This window comes from Elephantulus edwardii, unplaced genomic scaffold (genome assembly GCF_000299155.1).
Source record: "Elephantulus edwardii isolate Elephantulus edwardi_28Jun2011 unplaced genomic scaffold, EleEdw1.0 scaffold00141, whole genome shotgun sequence".
NCBI lineage: Eukaryota > Metazoa > Chordata > Mammalia > Macroscelidea > Macroscelididae > Elephantulus > Elephantulus edwardii.
Genome location: NW_006399891.1, coordinates 6201684 through 6225710, shown reverse-complemented (window position 1 = coordinate 6225710; position 24027 = coordinate 6201684). Strand labels below are relative to the sequence as shown.

At 40.5% G+C, this 24027-nt stretch overlaps 1 protein-coding gene across 1 annotated transcript in view; it reads left to right on the top strand.

Moving 5' to 3' along the window:
• FAM189A2 (family with sequence similarity 189, member A2) overlaps positions 1-24027 on the top strand; it is a gene marked incomplete at its 5' end in the record, with an annotated part of 97567 nt that overhangs the window by 48463 nt on the left and 25077 nt on the right. The window contains one exon of the mRNA XM_006894424.1: positions 9543-9653. Coding sequence (XP_006894486.1) covers positions 9543-9653 — 111 coding nt within the window. The remainder of the gene's footprint in view (positions 1-9542; positions 9654-24027) is intronic.

The following is a 24027-nucleotide window of genomic DNA, read 5'->3' as shown; positions in this document are numbered from 1 at the left end:
TCCAGGGAAGCATCTGTTAGCTGAAATATGTCAATTGGTATACCATCTATTCCTGGGGCCTTATTTTTTTCTATTTCCTTCAAAGTAGCCTGAACTTCTTCCTTCATCACCATAGGCTCTTGCTCATATGTTGTTTCATTAAATTCTTCTGTGTCTGCCAATTCCTTCCGATATAGTGACTCAGTATATTCTTTCCATCTTTTTTTAATACTTCCAGGATCATTTAATATTCTGCCAAAAGCATCTTTGACTATAGCAACTTGAGGTTTGAATTTGTTCTTCAGTTCCTTGAACTTAAGAAATGCTGAGCAAGTTTGGCCCTTTTGATTTTCTGACTCCAACTTCTTGCACATTTCATTGTAATATTTTACTTTGTCATCCCGCGCTGCCTTTTGAAATCTATTCAGCTCTTTAGTATCTTGACTTCTTTCTTCTGCTTTGGCTTCTCTGCGCTCCAGTGCAATATTCAGAGTCTCCTACTAAAACCAAAACCAAACCAAACTAGTTGTTGTCAAGTCAGTGGTCACTAAAGCTGACCCATGTTCATCTGAGTAGAACTCACTCCACAGAGTTTTCAATGATGGTGACGTTTCAGAAGTCAATTGCCAAGACTTGCTTTTCTGGGCTTATGTGACCTGTCAACCTTTTGATCGTCAGGCGCGTAACTGTTAGAACTGCTGAGGAACATCAATGACTTTGCTAAACTAAATTATTTTCCCCCTCCTTTTCATTAGTTTATTTACAAAATTCTAATACAAATTCAAACGAATTTTTTCAATTGCCTCACCCCCCACCCATCAAATTGTACAGCCCAATGATTAATCCCTTTTCCCCCTGTACATCCACATCCCTCTGCTTCCAACCTCTCCCACCCCTCCTGGATCCTTACACTCATTCTACAGTAACAGTTAAACTAAGTTATTTTTTTAAAAAAATAGTGTTATATGACAGTATTTAATTTTTGGTGACAGTTAATGCAGCATGCTGAGAAGCTTCTGTATAAATTGTTGAGTGATGTTCTCTTTATCACAGTTTGTCAGCATTGTTTTTGATTGTGTTCAGTTTGTCTCTTTCCTGCACTCTAGTTTCTCTACTGCTTTAATCTTCTCATCTTTGTTTTTGGGAAATTGTTAGCCTGTAGTTCTCATATTGATGATTTTTCAGTAAGGTACTAATCTTTTCTGCACCACTCTGCTCTTTTTCTAGAAGGTGATCTCCATGAGGGTCTCAGTTCTAGGTTTAAAAAGAGGGCCTGGGGTGGGGCAGGGAATAAACTGAGGAGATCCTCTATTGTCTATTGTTCCAGTTTGTCTGTTTTTTGTTTTTTGGTTTTTTTTTTTAACTGAGAATTAGAATTCTCCCTATTTTTCTCCATCCAGAAGCACCCATTGTGGCCTTACTTGGAACAGTTAGTGCTGCCAGCGGGTCACCATCTATTACTTCTGGTCTCAGGGTAAATGAGGATACGTAGGCTCATTTCTTCACTGTGCTTTTGTTGTTCTTCTTACTGTTTTGCATCTGTCTAGTTGAGAGCTATAGATGTCATATTGCTGTTTTTTTACCTCGTGGTCACTCATCTAGTGAATGAATGGATCAGAAATTGAACTCCCATTAATACATCACCAAGTTTATGTCTTTAATCTTATGTTTTAAATTTAACTTTTATTTTTTATCAAAGTTATATATACATAAAATTGATAGATTTGTTCTACAGTCAGCCCTTAGACTTGTTTTGACTGCTTATATTAGCCTCCATCAATTCTTCCCACAAATGTAGTCATTCTGATTCTGATGTATTGTTAGGTAAAGTCCTTGTGTATAGTTGCCCTAGGTTTTTTTTTTTTAATATTAGCAGTGAATAAATCTTTGTGCAAAATTCTCTCATTCTCTCTCCAGCCTCATTTCTCTAATCAAATCTTTATTTTCCAGCAACCATTCTTTATTTCCAACTTTTGCATTCCAGTTTAAAAACCAAGGTATACCTAATCCAAGCTATGGTCCTTTCAGTTACTTGCCATGAATCTGAAAGTTGTGCAGTGAATAAGGATGACAGAAGAATTGATACTGAATATCCCATGAACTGCCAAAAGAACAAACAAGTCTGTCTTGGAGGGAGGGCAACCAAAGTGCTCCTTATTGGCAAAAATGGTGAAATACACTTTCAGACTTTGACCATGTTGTCAAGAGGCACTAGTCATTGGAAAAAGACATGCTGGGAGAAAGGTGGAGGGTTAGCAAAAGAGAGGAAGACCCTCGACTAGATGGTTCAGCAAAGTGACTGTAACAATGAGTTTGAACATATCAGAGATCGTGAGGAAGGTACAGAGCAGGGCAGTGTATATATCTGTTGTCCAGAAGGTTGCTGTCAGTTAATTGTAATTTGACTTGATGGCATCTGATAATATCACAACAACTGAAAGAGTGAAATAGTTTTGTAAGTCTTAATAAGTTGTTGTTGTTGTTGTTAAGTGCTGTCAAGTCTTAGGTGACCCTATGAAGGACCTGAGCGCTTGTATAACTTTCTTCCTTTCTCCAAGGTTCATAGAGTTTCCGGAGGCAACCTATTTTGGAAGTGGATGCCACTCCTGTGTCCAAGCTAGTTTTAATTGGGACGTTCCACCAAACACTGTCCATGGGTAACCATGATTGCATTTGGCACATCAGTGTCTTAAATACATCTTATGAAGAAATACTCAATTCCCCAACTTTTTCTTCTCCAAAGGAATTTACTTTCAACGATTCTGTTCATATCTATCTCTGTATTTCTAAATAAAGTGCTGATTTTGCTGCATCTTGATATTTCAACTTTAGGAATTGTGACAGTGGTTGTTGTTAGGTACTGTAGAGCTGACCGCAGCTTATAGGGCCCCTGTGAACAACAGACCTAAGCCCTGACCTACCCTGTGCCATCTTCACATTCTTTGTCATGCTCAAGCCCATTGTTATAGTGACTAGTCAATGCCTTCTCTTTGAGGGTCTTTCTCTTTCTCTGGCCTTCTGCCTTTCCCAGCATGATGTCTTTTTCTAAAGACTGACTCATCCTGAAAAGATGCCCAAATTATGCAATAGTTTATAGGTGTGGTCTCCGCCCCCATTCTCTCCTTCTGATGCATACTTTTTATATTCCTCTTTTCAGTGAGTTATATAGGATTTTAATCAGAGCAATAGTAAATGTTTGTTTTGGTTTAGTTTTCTCCTATCTTGTAAAACATTTTCTAAGAGCTAACAATGATCTTAACCTCTTTATTTGCCTAGTGGTTTTTTAAAATTTTTTTACATTTTTAAAAATTATTATTATTATTATTATTTTATGTGTCTACCATCAAATTGGATCTGATTGGTACAGGAGACAATTGTTCCTCCTTCTTCAGCAGAGCATCTGGTGGATTTGAACCGTGCACATCTGGAATTGCAGTACAGCTTCTTGCCACTAGGCCACCAGAGCTCACCTTGCCTGGTGTTTTTTATGTAACATTAACTGTCAACAATTTTCCCTCTCATTGCATGCCTCTTTTTATTGTATTGAAACATATGGAGTGGTCTACTACTAGCTTGTGTGCTTATTTTCAATTTTTTTTTTTAGAATCTACAAATAGTTTTCATAGTGATTGTACTGTTTTTGAATTGTTTCCTAAATCGATGTTCATTTAATTCTCCTCTTTTTCCACCTCACCTGCACTTCCCAAAGCATGTGGGGTGAACACGGTGTTCTGAGGAGGAAATCTTACTGCAATTTGCTTTCCTCATTGTTTATATAAAATTCTGTTTTTCCAGGCCCACTGAATCAGTTAATATTTGTCTTTCAGCTCCCAGAATATTCTTGCTGTTCTCTGATTCTGTCTGTCCTTGGGAATCTCTGCATTTGAACTTTTTCCTTACTACCATATTAGTGTGTTTAGAGGAACTATTGTTGTTGATTGCCATGGAGTTGAGCATGACTCATAGTAACCCTGTGAACAAAAGACCTGATGTCTTTCTATAACTATCGTCATTTCTCAAAGTTCCTAGAGTTTCCAGAGACATACTGTTTAGGAAGTGGATGCCACTCCTGCTTCCAAACTAGTAGAACTTACTTTTGTCTAACCTAACATCAAAAAATCTCTTCTGTCTTCTCATAATTACTGGAACAATATATTTTCTAAATATGCATAGTTAAGATGCATGTTAGGCTTGAACAGTAGGGAAACAGCAAAATCAAAATCCCTAGGCAGCAGGGAAAGGTCAGCCTATTTAGAGAATGAAATCTTGGTTCATAAAAGACACTCAACAATAGCAAGCTGTGATCATCATAATTATTTAATGATTTTTGTGACAGGGATTATGAGAAACTTTTGCCAGGTGAGAATAGGCAAGTTGAAGGTCTTGCTGATTCTTTTATAGAGACTTTGAATTGACAACTGGATTGAGCTGAAGGGCTAATTAATATGCAATCATGTTTATTTTCAAAAAGATTAGAATGAAGGTGAATTCTGCATACTAACTTGAAAAACATACATACCTGCTGCATACAGTAACCCGGTAGAAGTATCATAAAAGACGTGATTCAAGTTAGTAACAAAACATAAATCCAAATATTGAAAAGACTTACATTGCCAGTCCTTGAGAGAGGACCCGCTGTCAGGAGGTGCATCTTTACCCTTTAAGGATGCAGTGGGATAAGCCCACCACTTTTGTGTCCTGTCTTGTTTCAAGATCTAGAAAGTTGTTTCCATATAAGCTGTCTTTTTCTATCTCTCAGTGAGAGTCAATCACAATGATGACTGGCTTCCATAGAATTCAGTAACTGTAGCTAATGGTGTTTATATGTTCCCTGCACAGGTGATGATTAATTTAAGAGGAGAATAATAGAACTGAGCTTAAAAAGCAGGAGGAAGTCAGGTAAAGGAAATTTTGTAGAGAAGTAGCTTTAGTCAGGGACCCAGCAGGAAAAAGCAGATTACAAGCTGTCATTGAGTTGATTCTAATTCATGGCCATTCATATTCTTCAGAGTAGAGAATCTGATTCCATAGATCATTCAGTGGCTAATGTTTTGGATATAACTCACCAGATCTCTCTTCTGAGGTCCCTCTGAACTTCTAATCTTTTGGTTAACAATTAAGGGTACTGAACTTCTGAAGGGTACTGAATTTGTGGTCTGAACCAGATCTCTCTTCTGAAGCCCCACTTGAACTTCTAATCTTTTGGTAAACTGTTAAGGGTATTTACTGAGCAGGAAATAGGTAGCATAATAAAATCAAGATAATTTGACAAGACTTTAAATGTAAGGATTATTCACAAAGTGATTTGCAAGGTATAGGGAACCATGAGGCTGCTCCCCACCCTTAGCTTGAGGAAGGAGTGAGGTCATGTGAGGGGAGGACCATCTGGAGCGTTGCTGGCTTCTCTTGAGGGACACAGCCAGAGAATAACTTGGCAAATGGTTTTCATGATGTTTAAAAACCTGTTGCCCTCAAGTGTATTCCAACTTAGAGGGTATCCTATGAACTAGAAGGGTTTCCTCACTGTACTGTTTAGGAAAGCATGGCTATTTAAACACAAATTTCCTAACTCTGAGGTCCATGGTGGGACCTAAGCCCCTCACAAAGGTCTGTTGCTGCCCTTAGGCGTCATTTCTCCAGGGGGAATCTTCCCTCCTGTTTCAATAAACCCAATCAAGTACTAGTCAAGTGGGGACTCATACTTTTTCTGATCTACAGTGTCCAGTATTAACTTCCATTGTTTATTTTACATTACCACAAAGAAGAAGCATTCAGTAGTCATTAAAGGACATTCTGTTAAGTAAATAAATCGTAAATGTTAAAAAAAATTCAGTTTCATCTTCATTCCTTTACCTTTAACTGTATCCCATTCACATGCATATATTCTTGGGCCTCTGACTTAAATCTCAGGCAGTTCAAGAAGCACCTGTTCTCCCCTTCGCAGCAACAAAAGTGGCCATCTAAGGTGTACTTCTTGTGTCCCTGGCCTCTTATATTTAAAAAAATTCCTTATTTCCATGAAACTTGAGCCATTGCAATGAATTTGATGCTGACATCAACTGTGCAGCATGAGTGCAGCAGCCTCTGACCTCAGTTAACACCACAAGGCGAAGAGTCCCCATCAACATCATCAGACAGATCTCCACATTCCCATACCTCCTTCTATCAATTATCATAGCAACTGCCTCTTCCCAGGGCTCTCATTGATCTGCTTACTGCTGAATCCACTAATCCCTTGCATTGACCACACAGAATTCAGACTCAGGATTAAGGAATTTGTTAGGGAAGTTAACAGGTTACAATTTAGGTAGGAAGTAGTTAAGGTCCAGTTCTTCAATCAGGACAGCTTCTCAGACTTGCTTATAGGCCCTTTGACTTCAACTTCATGGCTTTTGGCTGGTGGTACACGCTTCTTTTATTGTTGGATTTAGGTAGTGTTAAGTATAACTCATAGAGAAACTATGAACAAATGATGGGAACCCTGTTCTATCTTGTGCCATCTTCACACTTCCTGACACAGGAGACCATTGCAGCAATCACTGTGTCAATCCACCTGGTTGAGGGTCTTCTTCACCTTCGCTGGCCCTCCACCCTTCCCAGCATCATGTTCTTTGCCAAGGAAAGTCCTTCCTAGTTCTTTTATTTCTGCCAAATATGGCATCTTTCCCCCACCCTAGCTCTCCTGAGCATGTTGTCTTACTATGGAGCCAGTGCCCTAGTTCATGGTCCTCGCTCAAGCTAAAGAATGAAGCCGAGCAGTAAAGACTAGGAGAAGAGACAGTGCCCAAGCTACCAAGGTAGCAATTTTAGTGTTCTCTGGGAGAGCTGACATTAGTGTACAGAGCACTAGGCTGAGGCTCTGTTGGAATGTTAAAACAAGAATAAAGGCAGGAGGAAAAAGTGAAGGTAAAAAAAAAGATAGATTTATTAGAAGAGGTACCTCCCTAAAGGGACTGGTCCATTGTTCCCAGAAAGAAAGTAATAGATGAGGCATATGTCACCAAGGTGATGTCATATTTATGGCTTCCTTATGGGGGCACGTCTTGGGGCTGGAGTCAGGGCCAATGAAACATTGTCATGGAGAGTTCCAAGCTTGGTAAACAGTTCTTATTTCAGTCCACTGCCTTTTATGTCACTTACGTGCCCAAATTACTAATCCTATGCATGTCAGTATCTATGTCTTGGTTCGGATGGCTCATAAACTTCTGCTTCCCCTTTCTCCTTGGTTCTAACCCTAGTGTTGCTGTTGTTATGTACATGTGAATCGAAACAGACTCATAACTGACCCTCCTGTGGGTTTTCAGAGGCTGTAAATCGCTAGAGAAAAGCTTGCTCATCTTTCTCTTTACAGTGGCTGGTGGGTTCAAACCACGCCCCTTTACGTTGGTGGTGTAACTCCTCACCACTTGGCCCCCCAGAGCTCTGTTCCAGCTCTGTGGGATGACAGTTCCAGCTCACTCAACTCTGTCTCATGCCGATCTCTGGTTCACTACCACCTCTGTTGCTGCGGCTTCTCTGGTCTAGGCCTCAGTCTGTCTTAAGTAGAAATTTCTGACCCAATTGTCTTGCTCTGCTGCTTCTTGCTTGATGCTATTGACATTTCCCCCAAGTGAGCTTTATTTATAAATTAAGGAGAAAAGCCAATTAAAATATTTTATCATTTGAGCTCGTTGTTTCAGGTCTAAGTTCTTAAGAAAACCTCAGGCAACTCTCGTGGTGTAGTATGGTGTATTGGAATGCTACCTGAAAGGTAGGAGAGAAGACTCCAGTCACTTTGCAAGAGAAGGAGAGGCAGTCTCCTTCCATAAAGATATGCAGTCTCAGAAACTCGATGGAGGGTCATTATGAGTCAGAATGAACCTGATAGCAATGGGCTTGGATTTTTTTTTCTGAGAGACAATACAGCATTTTAAGCTACTTTCCAAAAGCCCATACTTGCTGGTGTGATATGTATTTTTTAATATCCAATCTTTAATTTCTTCTTACTATCTACCATTCCTGTATGATTCCCAGTCTTCTTTCCATACATTTTTAATCCATTATAACATCTAAGATGTGTGAGGCATTCTACTTGTTTTTGGGAATTCCTTGATCTTTTGCTTAAGAATGAATAGAAGTTAGTTACCATTGTTGTTGTTATGGTGTGATATATTTTGATTCCGGTAAACTTCAACAGTTGAAGAATGTGGCTGACTCTGGCTTGTATTGGTGGTGAATTGTACTTATCAGAGTTTCCAGACAAGTTTCTAGTCAAGTGAAGAAGCCCTATGGATCACAGTAGAATACTGTCCACTCTGGTGCTGGAAGCCACTCAGAATATACAGTGGCTACTCTAGAACATTCCGTGATCATGAAGGGGGCACAGGGTTGGGCAGCCTAGGGTCCATGAGTCATACATGGAATCTATGATTCAAAGCCTCCTTGATGGCAGCAATCACAGCACATAACATGGCCTGCATTCATTGTAAAGGTCAGAATTTTCACTTGAAAGATGCCAACTTTCCTTTCAGACTGGCTTAGTCTCTTTCCTGTTTATGGTCATGGGTGAGTTTTGGTAATTGTTTGCATTGGCTTAGCAAAGTCCAGTCCCCCTATCTGGCTTCTAGGACTACTAAGTGCTTTTTGAATATCTGGAATTCCCTGAGTTCCACTAACTCCCCAGGACTCCTCATTTGTCTACTTGACTGCTAATCCTCAGCACTCAATAAAGGAAGAGTGGCTCAAGGAGGAAACAGTCAGGGCTTAGGGCTATTTGGAAAGAAGGAAAATCATTAAGAGTCATCGAGTCAACTACTCCTCATAGGGACCCTTTGAACAACAGATCTGAACCTTGCCGTATCCTCTGCCATCCTCATGATGGCAATGTGCTTAAGACATTTCAGTCTCTGTCAATCCATCTTGTTGAAGGTCTTCCTCTCTTTCTCTGATCTTCCACCTTTCTGAGCATGTTGTATTTCTTTCCAAGGACTGGTCCTTCCTGGTCACATGCCCAAAGTATGTAAGATGAAGTTTCATCATCCCTGCCTCTAAGGAGCACCTTGCTTGTCCTTCTCTAAAATAAAATACATGTTTGTTCTCTTGGAAATCCATCTGGTACTCTTCTTGAGCACCATAACTCAAAAGCCAGTGTCTTCTGTCATCCTTATTCTTTATTCAGCTTTCAGATGCATAGGAAATAATAAAAAAATACCATGGTTTTGATCAGATCCACCTTAGTCTTTTAAACTAACATTTTTGCTTTTTAGCACTTTGGAGAGATCTTTGACAGCAGATTTTCCCAGAGCAACAGACCTTTTGATTTCTTGACTAAGGAAGGAAAATAAGAACTTGAAATTCTGGAGAAGACTTAAGAGTGGTGACATTCCTCAGCATTTAAAATATTCTGAAGTGTGAAAAAGTCTGTATATTAAAAATTGAGCTAGGTTTGTGTGGTGAGTGGGTTTGTGGGTTTTTTTTTTGTCCCTTATAGAAGAGAATTTGAGGTTTTTATTTCAGCTAAAATAGTATCTGGATTTTTTTTTTGGCTGTCTTTTTTTTAACTGCCTCTTCTCTTGCACTTTCAGGTCAACCTCTTTGTGCTGCTGTCCGTGGTCTGTGTCCTCCTAAATCTGGCTGGATTCATCCTTGGCTGCCAGGGGGCCCAGTTTGTGGCCAGCGTGCCCAGGTGTGATCTGGTAAGCAGGCCAACGCCCACACAGTCAGGCTGGGCTGACCTGGCATTGGGGTGCCAGTGAGTGGCTGGCAGCGCTCCTGAAGTGCAGTCAAGGAGCAAAACAAAATAAACTGCCTGCAGGTTCTGTTTTATTCAGGTCTTCTGTTGTTTTTTCCAATGACAGAGCCAGCCAGCATAGCCTCAGGAAGCACAATAACATCATTAGTTTGTGAAAGGATATTTGCAAAATACAGGTCAGCTGTCCTTTATCTGAAACATTGCAGGACCAGATGTGTTTCAGCATTCAGAATTTGCCTAGGTTTTAGGAAAGAAATAGAATGTCTGTAGCACTGGCGGCCTAGTGGCAAGAAGCTGTGCTGCAGTTCTGAAGGCATGGGTTTGAATCCACTAGCTGCTCTGTGGGAGAAGGATGGGCAATATTCTTCCGTGTGATTAACTGCCTCTGAAAACCCACCAGAAGGTCGGCTATGAGTCAGTTTCAACTTGACGGTACACAACAAGAAGGAGATAGAGAGAGAGAGAGAGAGAGAGAGTGTGTGTGTGTGTGTGTGTGTGTGTAAAACATTTGGTATAAATAAAACACTTGGAAGAGTCTGGGTCAACAGAACTTTAAAGACTTTCCTTTTTCAGAGCTGGAGCACTAGTGACCTAGTCTGTGGGGAGTTGTGCTGTTCACCCAGATGCCTGTCGAATCCACCAGCAGCTCCGGGGAAGAAAGCGTGACAGCCTCCTATGTGTGGTTTACAGCCTCTGAAGCCAGTGCAGGGTCAGCTGTGAGCCAGTTCTGGCTCAAATGCAATGAGCTTGAGTGTTCTGATGTCCCAGTTGTAGCTAAGTGATTATGGATCTGTGTCATCTCTGAACTTGGACTTCTCCATTACAAATGCCTCTCTGTGCCACAAAGCCAAAGAAAGAACTTTTTTGGAATTTGTAGCAGATGTCACCAATAAGGAACTTCGTTTCATAGCAACCTCGCCTTTATAGACCCCAGCAGGATGCAGGGGAAGAAGGCTGTGACATTTCTAAAGAAAGTTTTGATAAAGTCTTTGAGGAGCACTTCTGGCTTTCCTCAGTAGAAAACTTCTCAGACACTGGCTCCTTCCTAATGATTCTGTATGGTTACTATTTTTAAAAAGTTGTAATTTCGTTGCTTAATAAGCGTAAGTTCCCTAAGCTTATGTCATAGTGGTCATCATTCTTTTGGTTATTAAAGGCCTCCTCTTGTCCCACTGTTGGAGCTCACTTTTCCTGTCTCTGAGTCAGTGAGTCCATGTATTTATTATTACCCAGACTCCTCCTTGCCGTAATTCTCACAATGTTTTCTCTTCACCCAGAATTCCTTTTCCCTCACTTCCTGCTCATCCACATGCTGCAACCCTTTTTATTTTTTATAAAACCCTACTATTTATTTGTTATAATGAAGCATGGTTTTGTGTGCTATTGAGTTGGAACTGACCCATAGCTGACCCTCCAGTGAGTTTTCAGAGACAATAATTACACAGGAGGAGTTTGCCCATCCTTCATCTTGTGGATTCAAACCTCATGCCTTTGGGATTGCAGTGCAGATTCTTACCACTAGGCCACCAGAGCTCCATGCTTTCAGCCTTTTAAAGTTCCATTCAAATACTGTCTCCTCCACAAAACAGCTACCAGCACTCTGAGAAGATAATCTTCCAGAATATTCTCTCAGTCCATCTCTTAAACATTTATCCTTGCTTTTTAGGGGCTTGTTGTTATTTGCCCTCACGTTGAGTACAACTCACAATGACCTTATGATCAATGGATCTGAGCCTTGTCCTGTCATTGTGACATTCTCACAATCACTGATATACTTGAGCCCATTGCTGCAGTCATTGTGTCAGTCTACCTGGTTAAGGGTCTTCCTCTCTTTTCCTGATCCTCCAACTTTCCAAGCATGATATCCCTCCCTAAGTAATAGCCTCTCCTAGCAATATTCCTGAAGTATGTGAGTTGAAACTTTATCATCTTTGCCTCCAAGGAGCATTGTGACTGCACTTTTCCCAAGACATCTCTGTTCTTTTGGCAATCCATGGATATTCAGTACTCTTCTCCAGCACTACAACTCAAAGACATCAATTCTTCTGTCAAACTTTTTCATTTTCCAGCTCTCAGATGCATAGCAACTGATTGAGAAGACCATGGCTTGAATTAGGTGCCCCTTACTCCTCAGACAGACATCATTGCTCCTCAGTAATTTGGAGAGGCCCCTGACTTCAGGCTTTTCCAGTGTAATATGTCTCCTGATTTCTTGACTGCTGGTTCCAAGTGTGTTGATGTGTGTATCCAAATGAGATGATGACAGTTTCAATCTTTTTTCCATTTGTCATGATTCTGCCTTTCGTTCCAGTGGTGAAAATTTTTGTTTTCTTGAGGTTAAGATGCAGTCCATATTGAAGGCTGTATTCTTTGATCTTCTGCAGTATGTGCTTCAAATCATTCTCACTTTGAGCTAGCAAGGTTGTGTCATCTGCATAATGAAGGTTACTGATGAGTTTTCCTCCAATCCAGTCTTTTTTTGAGGGGCAGGTGGGGGTTAGGATATTCATATTTTGGCTTTCCTCTTCTTCTAGGTTGGGGTTTCATTTAGGACATTATCTGGTTCTTTTTTATTTTGAGGATTTCTGATGACTTCATTATTATACTTTACACATGCTTCCCAGAAAAAAAAATCTTTTGTATGAAGCTTGGTTTTCTGATTTTCTTGGTTTTTAGCCAGTTAGATGAGACAAAGGCAACAGACACAGCTCAGTAGTGAAAAGACATATGGAAAGACAATTCAGTAAAACTATGGGATCTGCCATATACAAAACATCATGCTAAATATCGCAGAGTTGTTATTGTTGTTGTTAGGTACTTTTGAGTTGGAACTGACTCGTAGGTGACCCTTCAACATGTTTTCAGAGGCAATAGATAGCACAGGAAGAAATTGTCCATTTTTCTCCCAGAGCAGGTCATTGATTCAAACCATGTGCCTTTGGGTTGACAGCATAATTCTTTACCACTAAGCCATCAGGGCTTCCTAAACATTACAGAGAGTAGTGTTAAAACAAAAATATCTTTAAATCAAGAGCATAAAGTGATTGAACCTCATTTAATATGTTGTTATGTGCCATGGAGTCGCCTGAGACTCATAGCGATCCAATGTATAATAGCTCTGAACTCTGCCCCTATCCTGAGTCAATTTCACTGTCTCTGACACGCCTACTCTTATTACTCTAGTCACTGAGTCAATCCATCTTATCCAGTGTTTTTCTCTCTTGTGCTGCCCCTCCACCCTTCCAAGCATATCTTTCTCAAAGGACTGGTCCCTCTTGGTATCATGCCCAAAGTATGTGGGATGGAGCTTCAAATCTTTGCCTCCAAGGAGCAGCTAGGTTTCACCCTCTTTAGGACAGACCTGTTAGTTCTCTTGACAGATCATGCTATGTTCAATACTCTTCACCAGCACCACAACTCAAAGGCATTGATTCTTCTTCTCTCATCCTTAATCATTGTCCAGCTCTCTGATACATACCTAGCAATAGCAAAGATCACACCTTAGATCAGGCACACTTAGTTTCTAGACTGACAGTGTTGTTCTTCAGCACTCTGGAGAGGTCCCTGAACACAGATTTTCCCAAAGCAATTTGTCTCTTGATTTCATTTAATATATAATTTGCAAATCTGTATAACATTTTGTCTGCTATTGTTTAGTTGAATCCAGCTCACAGCAACTCCAAAGAACAGTGCCTTATTCTATCATTGCAGTTGAGTTGGAATCTACGCCTTCGATTTTCACAGACTGTAAATGTCATTGGAGGGAATGATCGATCTTTCTCCTGTGGAGTCGCTGGTGGATTTGAACTGGCAGAGAGGTGTTACTTTTGTGTTAGTGGTACAATTTCCCACGGCTGAGGCATCCTGAGCTCCTTAGGTAGGACAGAGCAGAACTGCCGTACAGGGTTTCCTTGACATTGGGCGTGTTGTTAGGAGTGACCAATTCTTGGAAAGGGACATCGTACTTGGAAAGGTAGAGGGTCAGTAAAGGAGAGGAAGACCCTTGAGACAGATTGACATAGTGACCGCAGCAATGGGATGAGGATGGCACAGGGTAGGACCGGGTTCAGATCTGTTGTTCATGGGGACTCTGTGAGTTGAACTTGACTCTATGGCACCTAACCACAACAGACTGTGAGACTGACGGATCTTGCCTCCTAGGAGCCTCTGGTGATTTTGAACTGCTGATTTCCTGGTTAGCAGGCAGGTGGTTAACCACTATGTCAGCAGGGCTCCTACATTTTTCCTGAACCCAAAACAAACTCACTGCTGTCCATTCCTGCTCACAGCGACCCGTTCTATAGAGCAGAAGTGCTCCGTCGAGTTTCCAAGGCAGCACATCTTTATGGAAGCAGGCAACCCCGTGCTTATCCTGAGGAGCAGCTGGTGGTTTGAACTGCCTGTCTTTAAATTACCAGCTTTGGTTACAGTTACAGCTTGAAACACTGCCACCAGAGCACCACTTTCCATTTGTTAGGTGCCACTAGCTTGGTGACCATATGCACAACAGAAGAAGATATTGCCCATTCCGGGGCTGTCCCCCCAGTCTCTGCTGCGCTGGAGCCCATTGTGGCCGTCAACATGCCGGTCCATTTCCTTGAGGAGCTTCCTTTTATTCACTGACCTCCTACTTTACCAAGCATGATGTCCGTCGCCACAGACTGCCCCCTCCTGATAATATGCCAGAAGTATGTGAGACAGATTCTAATAACCCATGATATTGACCTTGCCGGGCAGGGAACAGTGTTTACCTAATAACAATTTACCCTAAAACACAGCTTCCAGTCCAACCCTGGAGCCTCTGTTTCCTAAAATGGAATTATTCAAAAGTGTACAATGCACAGAGCAAAATAAGCTTTATTAATTAGCAAGACAATTGTTTGACTTCAAGGTGACTTTCAAGAAAGCAGTTTGCTTAAGGCTAAAAAAAGATTACACCAATTTGAATGGCTCACCCCAACTTCAAAGACCCCAAAACTCTGCATTTAAAGAGAATGAAATCCATTTATCAGTAGAAAGGAAAGAAACTTATGTGATAAGAGGGTATAGTTAAGCATAATAAATGCCCAATTAGTGTTCATGGAGTGAATGTAAAACCCAACCCACTGTCATCAATTTGATTTCGTCTAATAGCGTACCCTTTAGGACAGCATAGGCCAGTGATAGGGTTTCCAAAACTGACATATTTACAAAAGCAGAGTGCTAGATCTTTTTTCTGTGGAACAGCTCTTGCTTTTGAACTGCTGACCTTTTTGCTAACAGCTGAATGCTTTCACCAAATGAATAAATGCCCAACTAGAAAGCAAAATAGCCTGGTATACAAACTGTCAGAAGTTGAAGCAGAGAGAATGTATGCAGGAGACACAAGAGGATTTGTATCGCGGGAAGATGAGGAATATGTACGTGGAGCATAGGTCTGATTTCAGATGGTTTTTGAATAGATGATCCGTGGAAGATGAAGACATAAAGGAAAGTAGAAACCAAGAGAGGTGAGAGGCGTAAGGGCAGTTGGCGTTAGAAGTTGGCCTAATGGTCAGGCCATTGGTGAGTCTGAGACAAGAGCTAGATTCCAAGGCGCCAAGGGCAGTGATGGCTTCTCTGGGCCAATTCATGGTTCTTTACACCAGATACCCATTAGAATAACCTGGAGGAACTTTAAAAAAATTACCAATTCCAAGCCTCAGATATTTTTTAAGCTATTAAGTGTAATTTTTTAAGTGTATTTTAAAAAAAATTGTTTTGTTGTGGTAAATATATATATAACAAAACATTTGCCAGTTTGGTATTTTTCGTGAAGGAGAATTGATGCCTTTGAGCTGTGGTGCTAGAGAAGAGTATGGAGGGTACTGCTAGGAAAACAAACAGATTCATCCTGGAGAGGGTGAAGCCAGCTGCTCCTTGGAGTCAAGGATTCTGAGGCTTTGTCTGACATACTTTGGACAAGTTATAAGGAGGGACCAGTCCTTGGAGAGGGACATCATGCTTGGTAGGGTGAAGGAACAGTTTAGGAGGGGAAGGCCTTCTATGAGGTGGATTGATTGAGTGACCGGGGTAATAGGGATGGGTGTATCGGAGACAGTACAATTGGCACAGGACAGAGCAGAGTTTAAGATTGTTATACATAGGGTCACTATGAGTTGCAAGCGACTCGATGGCACATAACCACCATTCAGTGACATTAAATGAATTTCTAATTGAATTTTTTTCAACCATAAAACTAACTTGGTCATTGTTTTCATATAATTAACTATTGCTCACTCAAAAACTTGGATGAGTCATAATGAGTAGGACAGAACTTAAAAACCATTTGAAGTGGTACTGCTCTGGGCTAACCCAATTAACTCCCTCCCCCGACCCAATTAACTTTTGACAGTTTTTTAATTTATCACCTTTATGCACAAAACCACATACCATTATGAATCAATGGGATGATATTATAATAGTTGCTTTCATTAGGGAGTCTATTTGACAGTTGTGGTCTTTTTAGGGAAGGTGTTTTTCATTCTCCACCCACATCAGTCACCCCAAGTCCATGGTAAGAAGCTATAAAATTGTTTTCATGCTCATATAATCTTCCATAAATGTTGTTGTTGATATGTGCTTTCAAGTGAGAACAAACTGATAGCTGCCACCCATTGGGTTTTCAGAGGCCAGAGTTGATTGTAGAGTCACGGAAACAAAAGCTGTTAACACTCTTTTAATCTCTTCATTATTTGATAGTGCCCAGCCTCCCAGATGATCTGTTCTGCATATAGATTGAAAAGGACTGAGAGAGGACACATCTGTGGTGTACCCCTTTCCTGATTTTGAGCCATGCAGTATTTCCTTGATGTGTTCTGACAACTGCCTCCTGGTCCAACTATAGGTTTTGCATAAGCACAATCAAGTATTCTAAAGATTCCCTTGCATAAGCACAATCAAGTATTCTAAAGATTCCCTTTCTTCTTAGAGTTAGCCACAGTTTGTTGTGATCCACACAGGCAAATACCTTTGCATAGTCACTAAAACACAGATAGGCATTCCTCTGGTACTCTGTGCCTTCAACCAAGATCCATCTAATATTAGAATATCCCTAGTACCACAGACTCTTCTGAACCCAGCCTGCACTTCAGGCAGTTTTCTGTAGATGTGCTGTTACAGTAGTTTTTGGATAATTTTTCAGCAATCTTACTTGCATGTGATATTAATGATATTGTTTGATAATTTCTGCCTCTGTCGGGTCACCTTTCTTTGGGACAGGAACAAATATGGATCTCTCCCGAGTGACTGGCCGAGTGACTGTCCTCCAGATTTCTTGGCACAATGTAATGAGTGCATCCAGGGTAGTGTCTGTTTATTGAAATATGTCAATTGGTATGCCATTAATTTCTAGGGCCTTCTTTTTTGCCAATTATTTCAGAGCAGCTTGGGCCATAGTCTTCACAATTACTTGTTATGTGTCAGAAAGTTAGGCAATAACTAGGGATGATAGAAGGAGAATTGATGCCTTGGAGCTGTGATGCTGGAGAAGAGTATTGAATAAACCATGGACTGATAGGAGAACAAACAGGTTTGTCTTAGAGAGGGTGAGACCAGGCTGCTTCTTGGGGGCAAGGATTCTGAGGCTTTGTCTGACATACTTTGGGCATGTTGCAAGAAGGGACCAGTCCTTGGAGAGGAACATCATGCTTGGGAGGGTGGAGGAACAGTGCAAGAGAGGAAGACCCTCAATGAGATGGATTGATTCAGTGACTCTGGGGTAATGGGGGTAGGTGTGTCGGAGACAGTGTGATTGGCACAGGATAGAGCAGGGTGCAGAGCTGTTGTACATAGGGTGCTATGAGTTGCAAGCGACTTAATGGCACATAACAACAACAACAACAACAAATTACACCAGAGAAAATTGCTCATCTTTCTCCTGTGGAGCAGCTGGTGGGTTTACAGCACAACTCCATACCCACTAGGCCACCAGAGCTCCCTGAAGATTAGATAGGAACCATGTATGTTAATGAGAGAAGTATAAGTCAGAAAAGAAGAGTGAAAACCAGTTCCACAACTGGAAAAACATAATCAGTGTCCCTAAATGGTACATTTCGAGATTGTTGGATTAGTGTCTATTTTGCTGAGTATATTCTCCACATGAAAGTATTCTTAAATTATCGTTACGTGTCGTCAAGTCAGAACCAACTCATAGCTGATCCTTCAGCAGATTTTCAGAGGCAGCAAATCACATAGGAGGAACTTGCTTGTCGTTCTCTCTTGGGGCAGATGGTGGGTTTGATCCACGTGCGTTTGGGTTGGCAGCACAGCTCCTTGCTACTAGAACTTTCCTATGTAAGTTAATCATGATCTCTTATTTTAAAATGGATCTGTGGTATACACTTCTCTGTGTCTTGGTTTTCTTACCTAAAACCCCTCTGAATAAGATGGATTGACATAGTGGCTGTAGCAATGAGCTTGAGCATGGTGGAGGTGGTGAGAATGGCGCAGGAGAGCTCAAGGTTCGGATCTGTTCAAGATGGCTCCTATGATCGTATGCTGTTCAACAGCACCTATCATCACCTATAAATAGATAATTGTGTAGAAATCTAAGTCACCTGATGAAGACCCAACACATGTCTTTTTTCCTTCGGAAGTTAGTTCTTTGTTATGGTTGGGGATTTATTTGGCTGACTTACTTTTTAAAAATGCATCTATTGTGTACACTTCTCTGTGTCATATTTTCCTTACCTGAAGAGAGATTGTGCCAATGGATCCTAAAGTATGCACTTACTCATGTCTGAGTTATTTTTCTCAGGATAGTGCTTTTTGAGGTTCAGCTATGTTTTTGTGCTTTTTATTGGTTATTCGCTCCCTTTTAGGGTAGTCTGTATGAAAATACCACAGTTTGTCGAATCCATTCTCTTGCTGATGGATGTCCTAAATTGACCTGAATCGCCCTAAAGTACATGTTTTGGCTAGGCCATGATTCCTAATGGCCTCCGTCTTGTGATCTAATAGAATTAGTCTCTCATTTTGTGATGTGTTATAAATCTTACCCTGTATAAGTTAATGCAATGGGCTTGAGTGTGTCAGAGATTGTAAGGTTGGCACCGGATAGAACAGGGTTCAGCTTTGTTGCTCATGGGGTCAGTAGGAGTTGTACTCGACTTCATGGCACCTAACAACAGCATACGTTAATGAAAGGGGTCCCTGGTGGCATAGTCCACAGGGTGTTGTGCTGGTAAGCAAATGGTGGTTCAAATCCACCTGATGCTCCTCAGGAGAAAGGTGGACTGCCCCCTCCTGTGCCAGTCTGCAGCTTTGGAAACCTGATGAGGGGTCACCATGAGTCTGAACCAGATTGATGGTAATGAGTTGAGTTACATATTAATAAGGCAGAATTAATGTGGGCTGTATCTTGAGGCACCATTCTTACTCAAGCTATGCTTTTAAGATATACCTGTTTTACTCACTAGAGATGAAAGAGAATTGAGATGGCAGGAGAGAGAGTTGACTACCACCAAGCTAGAAGACCAGGAGTCAGGTGCATTCTTTGGCCTTAGCGAATGCAGGGCAATGAGAACCTCATAGACACAGGGGAAAGTGGATGCTACGGCACATGGATATCTCCTTGCAGTCCTGGATCCCCCACATGTGGAAAGGAGATAAGGGCCTTCCACTAGAGTTTAGACATCTAGCCTCCCAAGTTGGAGGAAATTTGTTTGCAAAAGCCATCTACTTATAATTTTTTTGGTTATAGTTAACTAAGACAATGGGATTCCCCCTGCCCCAGCTTGGGAGCATTATGAACAAAGGTTTTGTGAGCATTCTTTTATAGGATTTTTAGGTAGGGTGAGTGTGTATATGTGTGTGTTGTTTTACTTTCTCTTGAATAGATACCTTGGTGAGGGGTTGCTTAGTCATTTGGTACATGTATGTTTAGCTTTATAGGAAACTACTAAACCCATTTTCCACTTCAAGAATTCTTAATCTGTGTTACTAGTTATTATCTAAAAGGGCTTCGCTTCTCACTTCTACCAGAGGTGTGTGAGTAGTCTCTCTAGAAAAGGTATACTCTGGCAGCAAAGAGCATTTCTCTTGAATTTTTCTACCAGCCAGATGAGACTAGTGTAATATTAGTAATAATAATGATTATTATTAATATTTGTAATAATAAAATATCTGCCACTTAATTTGAAGTTCCTGATTGCTAAGGAGGGTGATGTCATTATTTTGAAAATTTATTTTTTAAGAATGTTGTTATTAATTGCCACCAAATGAAGCATGACTCATAGTTATCCTTTGAACAAAAGGCCTGAAGCCTTTCTATAACTATTGTCGTTTATCAAAGTTCATAGAGTTTCCAGTAGCATGTTGTTTAAGAAGTAAATGCCACTCCTGCTTCCAAGTTAAGATCATACACAGCAAAGAACACATCAATTCTGCAATTTTTACTTGTACAAATTTGTGACATTGACTCCCAATGGACATTGACATTAGCCTTGTGTAACCATCTTTCCCTCCTTTTCTGAGTTTATTCCTCATTAACATGAGCTCACTGCCCCTGGAGGTTCTTATCTACTGTTTCAAATTGCTCTTGTCAGTTTGAGTCCACATACATGGTTCTTAAGAAAGCACAATACTCGGGGAGTTTTTAACTAATTAAATGAAACTGTTACTTGGTTTTTAGAAGACTTTAGGGGATATTTTTGTCTTACGGTTTAGAGATTATCTCAGGGCAGTGTTTTCAGGGATTTATACACCCTCCATTGCCCTAGAAAGTCTAGAGTTTCTAAAAATTTGAAATTTTGTTTTCTATTTTCTCCCTTTTGATCAGTAGTCATGTTTAGAATCTTTGATCAAAATGCCCAGTAATATAAACTGGACACCATCCTTCTGGTTTCATGGCCATAGAGTCAGTCATTCATGGATGCAATTAGCCCTCCACTCAATATACATCTTTAAATTGACTCTTCATTGCTTTTTTTCCACATGATAAAAACTAGTTGTAAGCTTTGGATCAAATGTCATGGTTTTTATTTGGGTTCCCCCCCTCATAAAAAGCTTCCAGATGATTGTAATATGCAACTAGGGTTGAGAAGCACAATATTAGCTGATGATCTGAGGAAGAATAGGAACTAACAACTTCAGATAATGGTCACTAGACGGAAAGATGGAAGTTTTGGTTTTTGTGTAATTTTTTTGTAGAATTAAGGGGCCTTGAACAGGTTTGTGGATAGGTGAAAGAGATTGAAGAGAAGTTAGAATATATTTTTAGAAAAAAATGGGCAAAGATGAGATTAAGAACAGAAATGAAGGTGTTAGATTTGGCAAAGATAAGAAGAACAAGGATCACAGAGTACACAATGGCCTAGACTAATTTTGGACAGAGCTTGAGGGCTTCTTTCTATCAGGTGGGTACAATAATTGGTATTCAGTATCATTTATATAGTGAATAAACTTTCAAATAGTCTTGTACATAAAAAGATTAGTCTCCAACCATCCCTTTCCCAGAAAGGAAAGTTCTGGAAAATTTTGCTATCTGGATTTGCTCACCTCAAAATTTCCAGGTAGCTGGAATCGGATATCTGAAACTGTGACTAATGCAGCTCTGTGTATACAGACCACGTAGGGCCTGGCCTTTTGTTTAACTGAGTGTTTTGTTTCAGTTAAAGATTGGGAAAGGTATAAATTTGCAAGAGGATACCTAGTAGTGACCAAATATTCAAAGATTTTGAATCTTTCACAAGTATGAGAAATAGAAATCATATTGTGTGATGTTAGAACAGGAGTTACTAGGCATCACAGAATGTCAACACATACTTAGTTGAGATTGTAGTCCACCCAGAGACATCTCAAAAGACAGGTCTGGTGATCTACTTCTGAAACATTAGCTCTGCAAACATTATAGAGCACAGATCTATGCTGATACACTTGGGGGCACCAGGAGTTGGAAACACAGTGTGTTGTTGCTAGGTGCTATTGAATCTGCTACCACTCACAGCAATCCTTTGAACAACAAATTGAAACTTTCCCTATCCTGTGCTGTTCTCATTATCTGTTATGCTCAAGATCATTGGTACTGTCACTGTGTCAGCCCATCTTGTTGGAGGTTTTCCTCTCCTTTACTAACCCTCGCCTTTTCCAAGGATGATGCCTTTTCCCGAGGACTGGTGCCTCTTAACAGTGTGCCCAAAATATGTGAGATGAATTCTCACCATTCTTGCCTCCAAGAAGTACACTAATTGCATTTCCTCCAAGGTAGATTTGTTTGTTCTTTTAGTAGTCTATGATGTAGCCCACATTTTTTTTTGTCAACACTGCAATTGAAAAGCATTACTTCTTCTTTGATCTTTCTTGTTTTTTATTCAGCTTTCACATGCATATGAAGTGATTAAAAATACCATGACTTGAGTCAAGTACACCTTAGTCTTTAAACAGACATCTTTGTTCTTTTGGTAATGGGTTGTTGTTGTTGTTGTTATGTGCCATCAAGTCGCCTGTGACTCATAATGACCCTATGTACATTAGCTTTGAAACCTGCCCTATTTTGAGCCCATCTCATTATCTCCAACAGACTTAATCCCATTTCTCCAGTCACTGAGTTAATCCATCTCATACTGGGTCTTCCTGTCCTGCACTGTCTCTCTATCCTTCCAAGCATGATGTCCCTCTCCAAGGATTGGTCCCTCTTGGCTGGCTATCTGCCCAAAATATGTGAGATGGAGCTTAAAAAAACCTTGCCTCCAGGGAGCAAACTGGTTTCACCCTCTCCAGGACAAACCTATTTGTTTTCCTGGCAGTCACAGTATCTTTGAGATACTTTTCCAGCATCACAACACAAAGACTCTATCCTTCTATCATTTTGCAACTGGTAAGGTAAAAACTATGCTCATTCCTTTAGTGTTCATAGAGTTTTCAAAGGACTGTTAGTAGGAAGCAGATAGTCTATCCTGCTTCTTAGTCTGTCTTAATGAGGGAATTCCACCAAAACCTGTCCACCTCAGGTAACCCTTATGGCATTTGATACACGAGTGCAACAGCTTTCAGTATCACAGCAACCCCAAGTTATCTCAGTACAGCAAACTGACAGACAAGTGCTGTACCACTTAGTACAATGTTCTCCCCAGACACAATTAAAACCAAATAGTGTGCACTCGACTTCCAAGTAATTAAAAACAACGTACCCTCTAGAATCTGACTACTCCAAGCTGGAGACTCTCCATCAGGACCCAACCAACTATTAAATGTCCTGATTGCTTAAACTAGAGGCTTCCAGCCCACAGCTGATTGTTAATGAAATCACAATGGCTAATCATCTTACACTTGATTGTTAACAAAATAAAAATGCCTAAACATTTTACACTCGATTTTCAAGTAAATCAAAACAACTTTCCCTCCTAAATCCAGCTGCTCAAAGAGAACAAACAGATATATCTTGGAGAGGGAGCAGCCAGAGTGGAGGCAAGAATGATGAGACTTCGCCTCACATATGTTGGGCATATTCCTAGGAGGTATTATTCCTTGGAGAGAGTGATGATGCTGGGAAGGGTAGAAGGTTGGTGAAGGAGAGGAAGACCCTCAACCAGGTGGATTGACATGGTAACTGCAGCAATGGGCTTTTGTGTGTTGGGAAGTGTAATAATGATAAAGGATAGAACAGGGTTCAGATCTTTTGTTCATAGGGTCATTATTAGTCATACTTGACGTGATGGCACCTAACCACATCAAAACAAAAGGGAGCTCTGGTGGCCTAGTGGCAAGAAGCTGCACTACAGTCCCAAAGGCACATGGTATCGAGTCTACCAGCTGCTCCATGGAAGAAGGATGGGCATTCTCCTCCTGTGCAATTAACTGCCTCTGAAAATCTGCCAGAGGGTCAGCTATGGGTTGGTTCTGACTCCATGGTACACAACAACAAGGTCAAAACTGCCTCACTGATTTAACAAATATTAAAGCAGTGTAGCCTTTCTTTTAAGTGAAAATCAGAGTGACTAACCTCAGTAGTTCAAGCAGCAAAGGCACTTAATAACAAACATTTACCCCCAAATTACAGATCTTATTAAGCTAGCAATGTTCCTGAGATCAGGTACTACTTATTTTCATAACCTGACTCATGGAAGGTTTTGGAAAGTGACCATTTGCTTTATTTTTTTAATTATTAAATTTTATTAGTTTTAATGAACATTTACAGGGATTTTGGGTTTTCATTCCTTCATTGCTGTACCATTTTCTCTACCCTCCTCCCCAGTTTGTTCTTCTTCCCCGCCATCCGAATGTCTGTTTTAATTGTCCAATTGCCACAGTGCTTGTCAAAGTCAGTTCTGATTAATCTCCTTTGTCAGTGTATCCTTTGC